Genomic DNA, 14,253 nt, shown 5'->3' with positions numbered 1-14,253 from the left:
TAAATCTGAAGATGAAAACTTGAGTAAGAGGCTTAAGAGCCAAAGTTTAGAAACATTTAATCATTTTTAACCTCCTCTGCATTTGAGTAAAGGTAGTACAGACTGGCCACTTGTTACTGTTTACTTAAGTACAAACATTTGAGGAAGTGTTTAGTCCTTGGGGAACAGTAATTTGCTCCAGACTTATATCATCCCTGAGCTTTAATGCAGATCAAGGATGAAGGCCTTATATGTTTGGCTTTTCCAGATGAATAAAGATAAATTCTCCTAAGAAAAATATACTTGATATTTTGGTTCATTTTGCAAGAATTGGCAAAGAATGAAATTGTGTATTTTAGAGCTTGGTATGAGGAGGGTGGAAAAATAGTTTACTTTTATTCTGGCTTTATTTTGTGGATTTAAATACAAATAGAAAACTAATGCATAAATCATTTTTAAATAAAATTTAAAATAAAAGTAGATATGGAAAGTGAAAGATTATGATAAAGTGTTCATTTTTAGAGAAAAATAAGGTGTAATAATGTACAAGATTATGATTAAAATAAATGGAAACTACCAAAAAGGACAAATTGCCCTATTAAAATTCAGCTGTGTTTTATAAAGTAAACTACATTCTTACGTATTTAGCTTTTTTAATTATAAGATGTTTAGCATTATTTTCAACCTACACCTATTGATAATCAAACATTCCTATTATATCCTGTTATTTGATAAGAATATTTGACTCCACAGTGAAGTTAAAAAGCCACATCTTCCCAAAAAGAATAGCTACTCTTGGGAAACATCTGCAAATTATAATCATGGTAGCAATCATTGTTGTGTTCTTGCCAACCTAAATTCCTCTTACGTTTGTGAAGGAAATTCTCCTGAATTTAAGAACAATTCAAAGATCATTTGAATTATCAGTTACCAAGAAAGTACATCTGTGCTTAAACCACATGGATAAATATTGTATTTCATCTATGACAATCTCACAGATACAGAGGTATACAGCTGTTTCCCCTTCCAAACCTTCATGAAGTTCTCAGATTTATTTCAAATGTTTTTAAAATTAAATTAAATTTCATTTCATTTCCATCTTGATTGCTGTCATTTGCCCATCCCCTTTTTATGATGTGGCCCTTGGCCTGCCATTCAAAAGTCAAGTGAAGCCCTAAACTCAAATGTTGCCTACCTCTATTTTAGTGGTTCATTATAAAATACATTATAAAATGCAGTGTTTACCTCATACCATCTGAGATCTTGGAACTGCTGTGAGATTGAGTGTTGCCTTTGTTAGGATACAGATTTTAGCCTTTGAAATTAACTGTGATACGCAGTTAAATGCATTGTTCCTCTATTATAAGAATGTTTTTTAAGTGAAATCGTGATGGATTTAATGAATGCTTTCACAGAAAAAGCTGTTGCTTTTTTAAATTAACAAATAGAACATAATTGATCATCAATGTATTTAGAATATTTCAATTTGGGTATTTTCCCACAATAATTATTTTAAATCATACATTACACTGGTATATGTAGCTTTCAGATGTTAAACTCAAAACATATTTTTATGAAAGAACATTTTGCATTTAGATTAAGTATCAAAACACTTGAGTGCAAGCCATTTTAAAGAATCTTCCCATGGCATATATGTTATTTTTGTATGCAATTTGATGTTTGTTTATTATTGTTATGTTAGATTTGTTATCATGAAAAATCATTTATTTAATTAAATTAGTACAGAACAATGTATTTGTATGGAAAGAAGGGCACAACTTCTCTGTGTTCTCAGGTGTAGTCTATTGATTACAATTTGGCATATTCAGCTAAGATGCTTTCAAGTACATAGGAAATAATTCTTTTATAAAATGTTGAAAATAGTTCATCTATTCAGAGAAATACAAACTTTCTTGAACTTCACTTCTAATCAATACTAAGAATATTTTGATTTTAATTAAATAGGGCTTTCTTTTTCTTTGACTTCTACTTACATTGCATTGGCAGGGGTTCAGTTATGCAGAAAAAATACATTTTCTAGAAGTTGATTCTCTGTGGATTATGATGGAGAAGGCAACATTATAGAAATAGGAGGCACCACTGTAAGGAATTTAGATGTATATGAAAATATCTGCCATGGTTTTCTATTATATTCCAGCTTTACTTAATTTACTTAATTAGTAAATCTGTGGATATCAGAAATGAATGAGTTGGGTGTATGTGTGTCTGTACTGTATGTATCAGAGTATTCTCAGCAGAAGGGTTCTCAGCATATGTGAAAGATGTAAAAGTGGATAAGAGTGTTTTATGTCCTAGTTTCCAGTATCCTTGTAGAATGGTACCAATTTAGAAACAGCACATTTTGCAGAGAGGAGAAATTGTTCATAACAATGTACATCAGAATCTTTTCTCACATTACAGAGCTTACTTAATAAGCCATAGCTTATAAAGTATTTTATTTACTTGTACAATTTCCATGTTGGAATTTCTTTTTCATATATATATATATACACATATATACATATATACATATACATATACATATACATATACATATACATATACATATACATATACATATACATATACATATACATATACATATACATATACATATACATATACATATACATATGAAAAAGAAATTCCAACATGGAAATTGTACAAGTAAATAAAATACTTTATAAGCTATGGCTTATTAAGTAAGCTCTGTAATATATATAGTACATATATATATATAGTAACAAATGTAACAAAAAGGCAACAGTAAAAAATATTGGGTTTCTGTCTGGATGGTCTCTTGTGACGAGCCGAAGGACAGAGAATGGAAGTGTGACCTTCCTCCCATATTTGGGCATACCAGGGGTTGTGACTTTAAATATAAATAAATAAATAAATAAATAAATATATATATATATATATATATATATATATATATATATATATATATATATATATATATATATATATATATATATATATATATATATATAAAAACATGAGTAGGAGTGATTGATATTTTAAATTTAGATTTATTTTACATTTGTTTTTTATTTTCTTTCTCTCTCCCTCCCCTCGCTCTCCCCCTCTCTCAGGGTGAATCCCTCCAAGGTGGTGATGATTCTCCATTCTCAGACTCTGTTACCTTAGAGCAAACAACAAGCAATATTGGCATCTCAAGCGGACGTGTGAGTTTATGGATGCAGTGGATGTTGCCGAAGCTTACTGTAAAGTTATTTGCACCAGATCCAGAAAGCAAAGGCACAGGTATTACATTTAATTTTAAAAAGCGAATGCATCATGGAACAGAATTCGTCTTATATATTGGCTCAAATACACTGTCCTAATGGAGGCTTAGCATACCCTGTTTCCATGTTTGAGGGAAGAAGACAGACCAAATCACTTCGTTCATTGTCTCTGTTTTGACACTAAACTTGAATGACTTTTCTGGCTGGGTCTGAGAACTATAAAATGCATGCTGCATGAGACCACAGCCAATGGTTTGCCAGCCTTATGTTAGTAGGATAAATAGAACAATTATGCCTTATCAATACTGAGGCTGCAATTGATGTCCTTCCACCCATCGGATCCCAGTCAGCAGAATCTTAAGTATGGCTATAGAGCAAGTGATTATGTGCACTGTGTACCGCTTTTAATGGCTGCTTTAGGATTGATCTGTCTTTTAAAAGGCATAGGTTATATAATAGCAGTTATAAATTATATAACTAGATGTCATTTATCAACATGTACTTGTGTGCCTATAGCTTTAGTCAGGTCCATGGCTTTGTTTGTGGAACAGAATTTAACCCCTGTTTCTCTCCTTTATGAGTACAATATCTGTATACTAAGCCCATTGGTAGATAAGGTTAAGAGTAGGAGAAACCAAATTGTATGTGAGCTTTCCATACACATTTCTGGGGGAACTATTAGTTGTTTAAGATTTGTCTTAATAATATTGGCTTGAAATTAAGGCAAACTATTTTCTTCTCCATTTCTACAAAATAATCATGACTTATTGATGAACTGGATAATTTTGTTGGATACTACAGAGATATGTGTGGTTGGTGAGTTAGAAGATCTCAGTGCCTCAGTAGATGTACAAGATGTCTACACTAAAGTAAAGTGTAAAATAGAAAGTTTCAACATTGACCACTACAGAAATAGGTAAGAATTTTATGTTCATTTTATATTAGTATTCATATAGAAACATACTATATTGTTTAAATGGTAATAGTTATTGATCTGAAGGACTGAGGTTACATATTTGAAATTATATTGCTATGTCATAATTTTACATATCAATATTACAATCTTGGTTGTAATTGGAAGTTCATCTAATTTGTGTCCAAATATGCCTCCTCACTAACATTTTAAATGAAGTTGTTGACATGACAAATTTCACCACCACTTAAGTCAAATCTTTGTTGTAAAATCCCAGATGGCGGTTAGTTGGCACCAGAGAGTTAGCATATTCTATCTAGAATTTCACTTTACAGTTCTTAGCCCTATGTTAAGCCAGGCTAAATGCGTAGCCTAGAACAAGCCTTCCTCCTCATCAACGAGTACAGCTAGGAAAAAGCTTCTTGTACAGGTAGTCCTTACTTACCGACTGCCTCATTTAGTGACCATTCAAAGTTACAACAGTTTGGGTGGGAAAAAGGCTTTGCAACAAAATTTTGCACTAACAGCCATTGCAGCATCCCATGGTCACATGATTGCCATTTGTGAATGTCACAACCAGTTTCCAACAGGCAGAATTAATGGAAAACACAGAAGTGAAATTTCAAGTCATGGTCACATGATACTCATGTGATTTTTCACTTAGTAACCACAGTTTTAGTGGTTGAATTGCTGGTCTGAATTGTAGTCGCTAAGCAATGACTTCCCTGTACTTCACGTTTAACTTGAAATGCTCCCCCTGGCCTTGAAGTTATAGAAGAAGCCATGGCATATTTTTGTGATAGTATTGGTTACAAAGGCGGCAGACTGATCTGTTAGGCACATTCCTTACTAAACTGTTTATCTATCTTTTTCTATCATAATCTCTGGTGCTAACTACTTTTCCTTCCTTTCCTTTTTTCTTCTTTATTAAAAGTTCTGTCATATTCTTAATTAAGGTAGTTAATTTATTATAAAAAATGAAATTAAAATTTAATCTCACCATAGAAAAGAAAGATATCCTACCTTTTGTGTATGATAGGTATGAACTGAAATTGTAGAAAGTTAATACCATAGTGTTTAATATTCATAACTTTATGTTCCATTAAAAAACTCTTATTTTCTAATAATTTGTTGCTCAGATTAAACGTGTCAGACAGTAATAGTGATATGTTGCTGAAATATATTTTATACATAAGAAATAGCAACGATTACAATAGTTCAGTAAAATAAAAGTTTTCTAATCAGCAATATGAAAATATATGAATTGCCATTTGGATTAACATCATTTAAAATTATGAATGTGCTGAAAAAAGTGATGTGTAACTGGTCCTCATGGTTACAACCATCACAGCATCCTATGGTCCAATGATCAAAATTCAGGTGCTTAGCAACCAGCATGTATGTATGATGCAGTACCCCGGGATCACGTGATTGCAATTTGTGATTTGCCTGGGGGCTTCTGACAGGCAAAGTTAAAGGCGGAAGCCCAATTCACTTAACAACCACAGTCATTTACTTAGTTATAATGACAGGAAGGTCACAATATTAGGTGTGACTCACTTAATGACTTCATCAATTACCAATGGAAGTTCCAATCCCGATTCTGAATGTAGTTCGAGGATTTCCTGAATATAAAAGAATTGTTATTATTTAAAGTCTAAAGAGTAAAAAAAAAATTACAGTATCTAGTTATCTACATTAATTAAAGATGGGTCTGTGAATTGATGATAAAACAATCTTATTCATAACATGGCTGATGTAACAGTTATTGAGAAGAAGAATGTCTGGTTCACTGATGCCACTATTCCAAATTGAGGAAAAACAATTGGAAAAATTTATGAAATACTAGGACTTGTAGATCGAAATTGAATGCTTATGGACAAAGAAATCCATTATACTAATTGTGATTGGAATTCTCAGAACAATAGCTAAAGGACTTCCTTGTTATCTAGAAATATTGAATTATCAGATCTGAACACCTAATTTTAACACCACCCTGCTTGGAACTGCCTATATTCTTAGACACTACCTTAAATATTCTTACTTCTTGATTAGGTTTTGAATTATTATGCTTTCACCAGTCTTAAACTGTGAATCTAACAGTAATTACACATACATAATAAAATATGAATCAGTACTTAATAAAAGTAAAAAAAAAACATAATGCATATGTATAGATAATCAATCAATATAGAAAGGGTGGCAAACTTGAGGCCCAGGGACCGGATCTGGCCCACGGGATGCTTAGATCTGGCCCACTAGAAACAGCAACAGACAGGCCCGTGGTGTCTCTGCTAGCAAAAATGGAGCTTGGGAGGGCTGCATGTGGCCCTCCCAAGTTCTGTTTTCAGCCAGGATGACCTCCTGCAGCCACTTGCCCGCGAAAATGGAGCTCAGGGAGCTGCGTCCCCCCCGAGCTCCATTTTCACTGGCAGAAGGCTGCAGGAGGCTGTCCAGGCTGAAAATGGGGCCACGTCCACCCCACCCCAACCATGCCCCCTAAGGTCAAACACAACCCTGATGTGGCCCTCAATGAAATTGAGTTCGACTCCCCTGCAATAGAGTATTTTAACTAAAATAGGTAACCAGTGGAGAAAAGATATATTTGAAAAAATATTGTGGTGAATTATACAAATAGTATAATACATATTTAAGGGAATTAAAATATAGAGACATTTAGCTGCCTAGTCCAGCAACATCTGGTTTACTGCATAAGGCTTTACCTAGAATAGGCTGCCTGATATACCAATATCCAGAATTACTGTCAGAAAAATTTTGGATGTGTTGGAATATATTATTGCCTCCTGGCATATGTTTAAGATCAGTGGATGATTGGAAGCTTAATACAGTCAACATCAGCATAACAAATATTGAAGTGCCATGAGTCCAGTGTACTCAGCTGCTATGGCACTTTCATAGCAGAAAGGGCTATACTATACCATAGCTTTCTGGAAATAAAGCCAGGCTGGACATTTACTATGAATATCTTTAGAAAAAAAAGTTGATTTGCAAATGGGAACAAATTGCTCTAGGACCAAAAAGATAATCTGTTTGAAGTGGTGACTAATCGTGCTCCTAAATATCCCAGTAAGACCTTGCCACGATTACATTTCTTCTAGTAGTTTTGTGAATTTTGTGTTTCCCAAATGTGGAATTGCCTTGGAAAATTCATTTCTGTCTGGATGCATACATCTGATATTCCTTCTGTTTCTATGGTTGTTTATAATAATTGGTATAAATGTAGTACCTAATATCCCTGTTTCCTGTAGCATTAAGTTCACTATGAAAGATTCTATGAAATGCAATGTTCCTGCAGAAAAACAGAATATTTCTCCAGTAAATATCGAGGGTATTTGCAGCTGTTGGAGCATAGTGCTGCTGTTGCAACATCAGAAGAACCTGAGTTATGTTGTGGGCAAAATGTCAATTTCTCCAGGATGGTTTTCATGAAGAAGAAACAAACCATCTGCCTGTACATCATCTATAACTATACTATTCATTTAATTCCAGGCTACAGATTCTATCTTATTGACTTTGTACTGTATCTGAACTGGAGTTAGATATGTCACACAATTTTTAGGAAAGAAACCATCTGCACTGGGGTTTCATTTAACTTTCCATATCATCAGGTGTTGATAAAAGGAAATGAAATCCTCATGTAAGTGGACTTACGTTCCTGGAAAAAAACAAGATGTAAATAAAATACATACAGCATGAACAAAATACATTGTCTACTAATCATCAAGCAGAATAACATCCTGGGTTATGCAAAATACTCCCACCTTTCCCATGATTTCTAATGGTCTTGGGTTATGATTGAGATTAAGGACAACATTGAGGCATGCCCAATGTGAGGAACGGCTAAGAAATCCTTGAATCTTCCCATGCCTGGACCCAGCCAAGCATCTGAGAAAGCAATTTATATGGGTTTAATTACAGACCTTCCAAACAGTCAAAGACACACTCATATAATAGCATTCTTCAACTTATCACATTTTGTCCTTGGCTATGCATTATTGTGAATTGATTATTCCATTGCCACTAATGAAATCAAGCAACTCTTCTTGAAATGGCTTCAAACTTCATAGGTTGCTTGAGTGTATGATCACTTCAGTTCACTGTTCTGGAAAAACCATCTCAAGATTTTGGGAATGCAGCTAAATTCCTAAACACTTTGACATTCTCAACCTGATTGACAGAGTGTATCAACTCTATCTTAGAACAATATATGTGTATTAAAAAGGCTGATTTGCTTGATTTGCTTCAAAATAATGCATAACCAATCTCTATGCTTCTACCTGGTTCTATGCAATTATGAAATGCACTTATTATATATTTTTACAAAATTACATTCTCCATCTTCCAGCATTAACAGTAGAGCAGTCAATAGAGGATCTACTGTTAGATAGCTGAGCAAGTAAATTATTGCTACAAAATATGCCAATGGGAGAAAACAGTGTTGACTTTACTCAAAATTTCTAACAGATATTGATTTCCTTTGAAGCATTTATCAGTGCAAAAATTAATTTTTTTGGTTTACAGACATATTGAGAATCCCAATCAATCCCAGGAACTGATGAGAATAAAAATCTATATGTGATCTCTGACTTGAAATATTAGATATGAATATTGTTTATTGGGCAGGACTTAGATACCTGACACTGAAGATACCCATGCCCACAAGACAATGGGAGATTACTGCCAATAGGAGATTACAAAGCTAATTCGAGATTACAAGGCTAAATTCAATAAAATCTTATTTAGGAGTTTGACATTTCTCCTCAGTAGATTATTTTCTCTTAAAAGACAGCAAGCAGAGTCTGATTATGAGTGGATTTTTAAAATAATCTCTGCATAAACCTTTTAGGCAGAAGACAGCTGGAAACAATGTTTGTTGTTCCCTCCCTGTGCTGCAGTTTCTGAACCTTGCCTTTTCTGCTCCCCAAGTTTCCCAAAATTTAGCCTGCTGCTTGACTACTCTTTACATATGTTCCTCAGAATTGATTGTATTATCTTTATTTAACAGCTAGCATACCTCCATTCATTTCTGCATATAATATTCTCATATCTTGGCATTATATATTTCCAGTAGGGGTTCTTTCATAATTGCCTACTTATTACGGATCTATGCATTCTATTCTTTAATACAGGACTACCCTAGTTAATTCACATTTTTAATAAAGTTGTATTTGCTTTTTAGCATTATATATTTTCCCATATTGCATCTTTATACAATATACAACATGGACATTATTTTGAACCTGGAATAGCTTAAGTCAACTTTAGTTTCCTCCTGCTTTTTCTTTCCCCTCCGCAAGCTTTTCCTATGAATTCTTTTTTTTATCCCATTTCCCTCTGAAATTATGGTCTAGGAATGTCCTAGACTTTGTGACTGTTTCCATTCTATTAGTCATAGATTTAAGGGATGATTATTTGTGGATCAGCACTCCTATTATCAATTTGTCTTACCATTAAGATCTGTAAGAGAGGGATTTCTTCCTCTGTTAAAGACACATTTATATAGTTTACTTTCTTTTCAGATGCCTATGTTGTAGATATTAGACATTTCTTTTGCATTTGTCCCAAAAGTTTGTAAATTTGGTATAATGTTAAATATTGAAAAAGAAGCTATACAAATCTTGATTAGCTTTCTGAAATGTGTTCTATCTGAAGTTGCACTTGAAGTCAACCTGAAAACTTCTGCTTGTGGAAGATAATGCCTGCCCTTTGCCCAGAGAATAACCATGATATTGTTGTGGGAGCTGCAATAATTGTTAGCTTGTTCCAATTGTAATTCAAGGTGCTGGTAATCATCAGTACTCATTGCATGAATTGAGGAAATTTACTGACTAATTTAGTCAGTATCCTATCCAAACTAATTACTGCTTGCCTGAACTATGTGAATAATATCTACTAATGACTCTTTCCTGTCATGCAGAAGTAAAAGGGGGGATACAAAGATAGGCCTTTTAAGAATGGCCTGTTCACACAAACTTCTGGAGATCTGTTAACATCTGGCTTTTTTGGAAGATCTTTAGAAGTAAACAGCTAGAATAAGTTGCACCAAATATTGCTGTTTTATTGCTTCATTTTTTTCTCTGTATTTTTTCTGTAATTTTGACTTGTTTTATATATCACCTATAACATTTGAAATGAAACAGTTTATTGAGCCAATAAGCAAACAAACAAACAACTAATGTTGAAATTAACCTTATATACATGTTTTAATATTAGTGCAGTTATACAGGTAGTCCTCAACCATTCATTTAGTGACGTTCAAAGTTACAACATCCTTGAAAAAAAGTGACTGATGACTGTTTTTCATACTGTTGCAGCATCCTATGGTCACATGATTAAAATTCAGATACCTGACCACTGGTTGATATTTATGTCGGTTGCAATGTCCCAGGGTCATGTGATCACCTTCTCACAAGCAAAGTCAGTAAGGAAGCCAGATTCACTTAACAACTGTGGCCAGAAATGTTCTAAAATGGGGCAAAAGTCACTTAACAACTGTCTTGCTTATTAACAGAAATTTTGGGCTCGATTATGGTTGTAAGTTGAGGACTAACTGTACAGATAGGCTAGCTTGTAAAATTGAATGACAGCTGCATGTACTTTAAAATTTATTTGTTTTCATTTTTGTTTTGCATTGTTATTTATGATTATGTTGAAGCCCATCCACCCCACCCTCCTGATTAATGCCTGGAATTGTTTGAGCAAGATGGGTGGCTATAGAAATTGAATCAATCAATCAATGACTAAATACCGCTAAAATGTATATGTTGTTATGTAGTTGAAATGTTTGGATTCTGAACAGCTACTTAGAATAGATAAGGTGAATATTATGTTTTCCAGACCAGGAGAAGGCTGGCAATCTGGACATTTTGAAGGGATATTTCTACAATGCAAAGAAAAGCTTGTGGTGAGCTTTTTATGTAGTGGAATAATACATTTAACCAAATAATTACCCTAAAATCTAAATATATGATTTTATTTTCATTACAAGAAGAATGATTGCAACAATTATGATGTAAGTCATCACGTCGTTAATTTGCTCTTGCAGAGGTGGATGGGAAAAATCTGTTGAGTTTTGTTTCTGTCCAAGTTCTGTAGCTCTTTTAATCCATCTCCTTCCATTTTAATAAAACTTCTTTCCTTCATAATTGAAAAGCAAATCGAGTGACATTATCCCTGAATAGCCATGTTCTACGTTGAGCCCTGCTTTTTGTTGTTGTTGCTGCTGCTGCTGTCTGCTGAGCTGTTGCTTCCAAATAATGAAACAGTGACATCTTTTTCAATTTTGTGATTTCTCTTTTTGTTAAAATCATTTGATCTGTGATTTTGGAAGTGAAGGACTCACAAGGAGAACTCAGATGTCAGAATTTGGCTTTTTTTTTTTTAAATGCCTGTGAATTTTTTCCCCCCTTAAGGCTCAGTGTTTGTTTTTCTGCTTTTTTTTATCTATATCACCTCAAGCTTTGGGGAAGATTCTTGGTCTCTGGGGAAATGTGGAGGTGTCTTCCTTTCCTGTACTGACAAGCTGAACAGACGTACATTATTGGTTCGACCGGTCAGCAAGCAGGACCCTTTCAGTAACTTCTCTGGCTTCTTTCCTTCTGTAAGAAATCAGTGCAATATGTATGTTACAGAACTTCCACTAACAAACAGTATTTCAGAGAGGTGATGGTGAAGGCAGAAAGCTGTTCTTCGAAGAACCCATTAGTCAAAGTCATATTTTTGTTTTTTAATGTTTAAAAAATATGTTCTGTTTCCCAGTGGTATTCTGGCTAGTGTTTTCACATGCAAAGTAAGTTGGCTAGAGTAGCAAAGGAAGAATTTATCTTCACAACTTATGGATTTGAATTTAATTATGTGAAGAATGATGCATATATTTGGCCGTTTAAGAAGCTACAGCTGTACAAGTTAATAGTTACAGGATAAATTTAAGTGTTTTGCTGGTCCACGGCTGTTAGCAAAATTACTGAGTGCCTATTAAAATATTTGAGATAATTTTTTGCAAACTTAAAGCAAACTCACTGCCAAAACCCAAAAGCCACAGTAGGATAATGCTAACTTTTGTTCAAAGTAACTAAAAACTTCCAAGATTTGTGAGTGAGATCAAATTTTAACACGCTTTAGAATTCAAGGCTTAATGGGTTACCAATGGAAGAAAGGGAAATATATAACTATAGGAGAAAATGAAAGCCACTGTAGGATAAAACTGAAAAAAAAAAGATATTTTCCAATATAGGGATCCTAAAATTGCCATTTGTTTTTCTCGAACTCATATATATTCTAAATTGTTATAAATATATTTTAGTGACTGCTAGAATAATTTTTTAAAATCAACTGTACTGTTGTTTTATTATACTAGCTGCTCTTTGTATACACCATCTTTTTTATACTTGGCAAAATTAATATTTTTAAGACTGCCTTATATATTCATTTGTTACTTTCCATGGAGAAATCTCATGCATTCTAGGACACACACATATACACTCCATCTTCTACATAAAGATTTTTTATTTTTTGAGCATGGAAAAGAATAACAAATTCAATTACCTAATTTTCTTTATTTTCATCTTCCTAACACATTACTGAAAATTCGTATAATTTCCCAAGGAGTAATTCTTAAATTTATTGCAACAAAATAATTTTAAAAGAACTTGATCAGCCCACTTTATCTAATGAACAGAATATTATCTAGTTTGTATGTAGGTACCCAAGATCTATTTTGATTGTGATGTAACTGCATGAGAATTCAAGAGATTGATTTTATTGCATACTAGCTGATAAACCTGGTATGTATTTATCCCAATCCTGTATTAGAGGGAGCCCTCTTGTGGAATATTGCGGAGCTGTTACTATGCCAATTCCACTGTGCTGTACAGTTGAATCCATTTTAAGGCACAACAGGCTTTATTTTAACAGAACTTGAATCCAAGATGCACACTATCACTGTCAAAAGTATTGTGACTTCACACTATAGATATAATTCAGTCCTTTTCATTTCAGCAGCCCAGGCATTCCAGAGTTATGCTGGAAAACACACACACACACACACACACACACACACACACACACACACAGAGTCATTTACATACATACATACATACATACATACATACATACATACATACATACATACAGAACATTTTTCACCAGTGATGTAATCATCTGTCTCTGGCAGTTTCTTCAACTGGACAGAAACATGCTCTGTGTCTCATTAATTAAACAGTATCACCAGTGCCCAATAAATGGACTTTTTATCTTATTGTCTCACCTTTTGATCAGGATCCTCCAGAGAATATATCGGGGCCTTTTGAAAACAGTCTTTTAAATATGTACCCCAGTCCTTGGGCAAAATGGGTGGCAGGCTTTTTATGGGGCTGTGTATGTTAGATTTGGGAACTTTGTTGCTCTCCTGGATATCCATCATTCTATCTATTTGGTTATTATTCTTATTATTATTGTAGCCACTCAGAGTGTTGATGGATAACTTTATAAACCTGATAAATAAAATCAGGTTTATCAGAAGATCAGCAGAAGATTCTATTAGAGTACATTTGTTTTTAATGTGCAACAGACCACTTCTCAATAAGAAAAGCACAGTGTAGTCTCAATCCCACATTGTTTTCTTTCTGCTCTGAGAAGAAAGTGAGAAAGTCCAAGGTTTTCACCATGTTGAGATTTTGTCTATGGGCAGTAATGAATGAATAGACAATGTTGGTTAATATATTCAATAAGGTAAATTTATTCTTTAAAATATGTTACTGGAAGTTCTGTTTTTTAATTATTATCCTATCAGGAATACACACAATTATTGTTCATGCAAAATTATTGTTTATATCTATTCCAATCATTTTGTTCTAACACAAATTAAGCTAATTTACTAATATTTACTATTTGCCATAGTCCATTTTCACCATGCAAAAATACTTGTTCAGATTATGTAAAGTGAAATATAATTAAATTTTTAAATAATTTGTTAGTATTAGAAAGAAAATGTTAAATACAGCATATGGACAAAAACTACAATATACAGCTCATGTACAGAACTCCTATCTTAGCCACATTTCAGATATTATTCACGACAAGGTAAGCCTGGTA

The 14,253-nt window shown here is 33.5% G+C and overlaps 1 protein-coding gene across 2 annotated transcripts in view; it reads left to right on the top strand.

Moving 5' to 3' along the window:
- Positions 1 to 14,253, top strand: part of VPS13B (vacuolar protein sorting 13 homolog B) — a 312,128-nt gene that overhangs the window by 128,056 nt on the left and 169,819 nt on the right. The window contains exons 26-28 of one of the 2 annotated variants that reach the window (XM_087706818.1): positions 3,075 to 3,246; positions 4,029 to 4,143; positions 11,620 to 11,761. In XM_087706818.1, the coding sequence (XP_087562944.1) occupies positions 3,075 to 3,246; positions 4,029 to 4,143; positions 11,620 to 11,761 (429 nt within the window). Of the gene's footprint in view, positions 1 to 3,074; positions 3,247 to 4,028; positions 4,144 to 10,998; positions 11,066 to 11,619; positions 11,762 to 14,253 lie in introns of both variants that reach the window. The other variant, XM_087706819.1, reaches the window with a different exon arrangement.

This window comes from Thamnophis sirtalis, unplaced genomic scaffold (genome assembly GCF_051295495.1).
Source record: "Thamnophis sirtalis isolate CommonGarterSnake01/CBP01778 unplaced genomic scaffold, rThaSir2_p1.2 scaffold_2, whole genome shotgun sequence".
Taxonomy (NCBI): Eukaryota; Metazoa; Chordata; class Lepidosauria; order Squamata; family Natricidae; genus Thamnophis; species Thamnophis sirtalis.
This window is presented reverse-complemented; position numbering and strand designations above follow the sequence as displayed.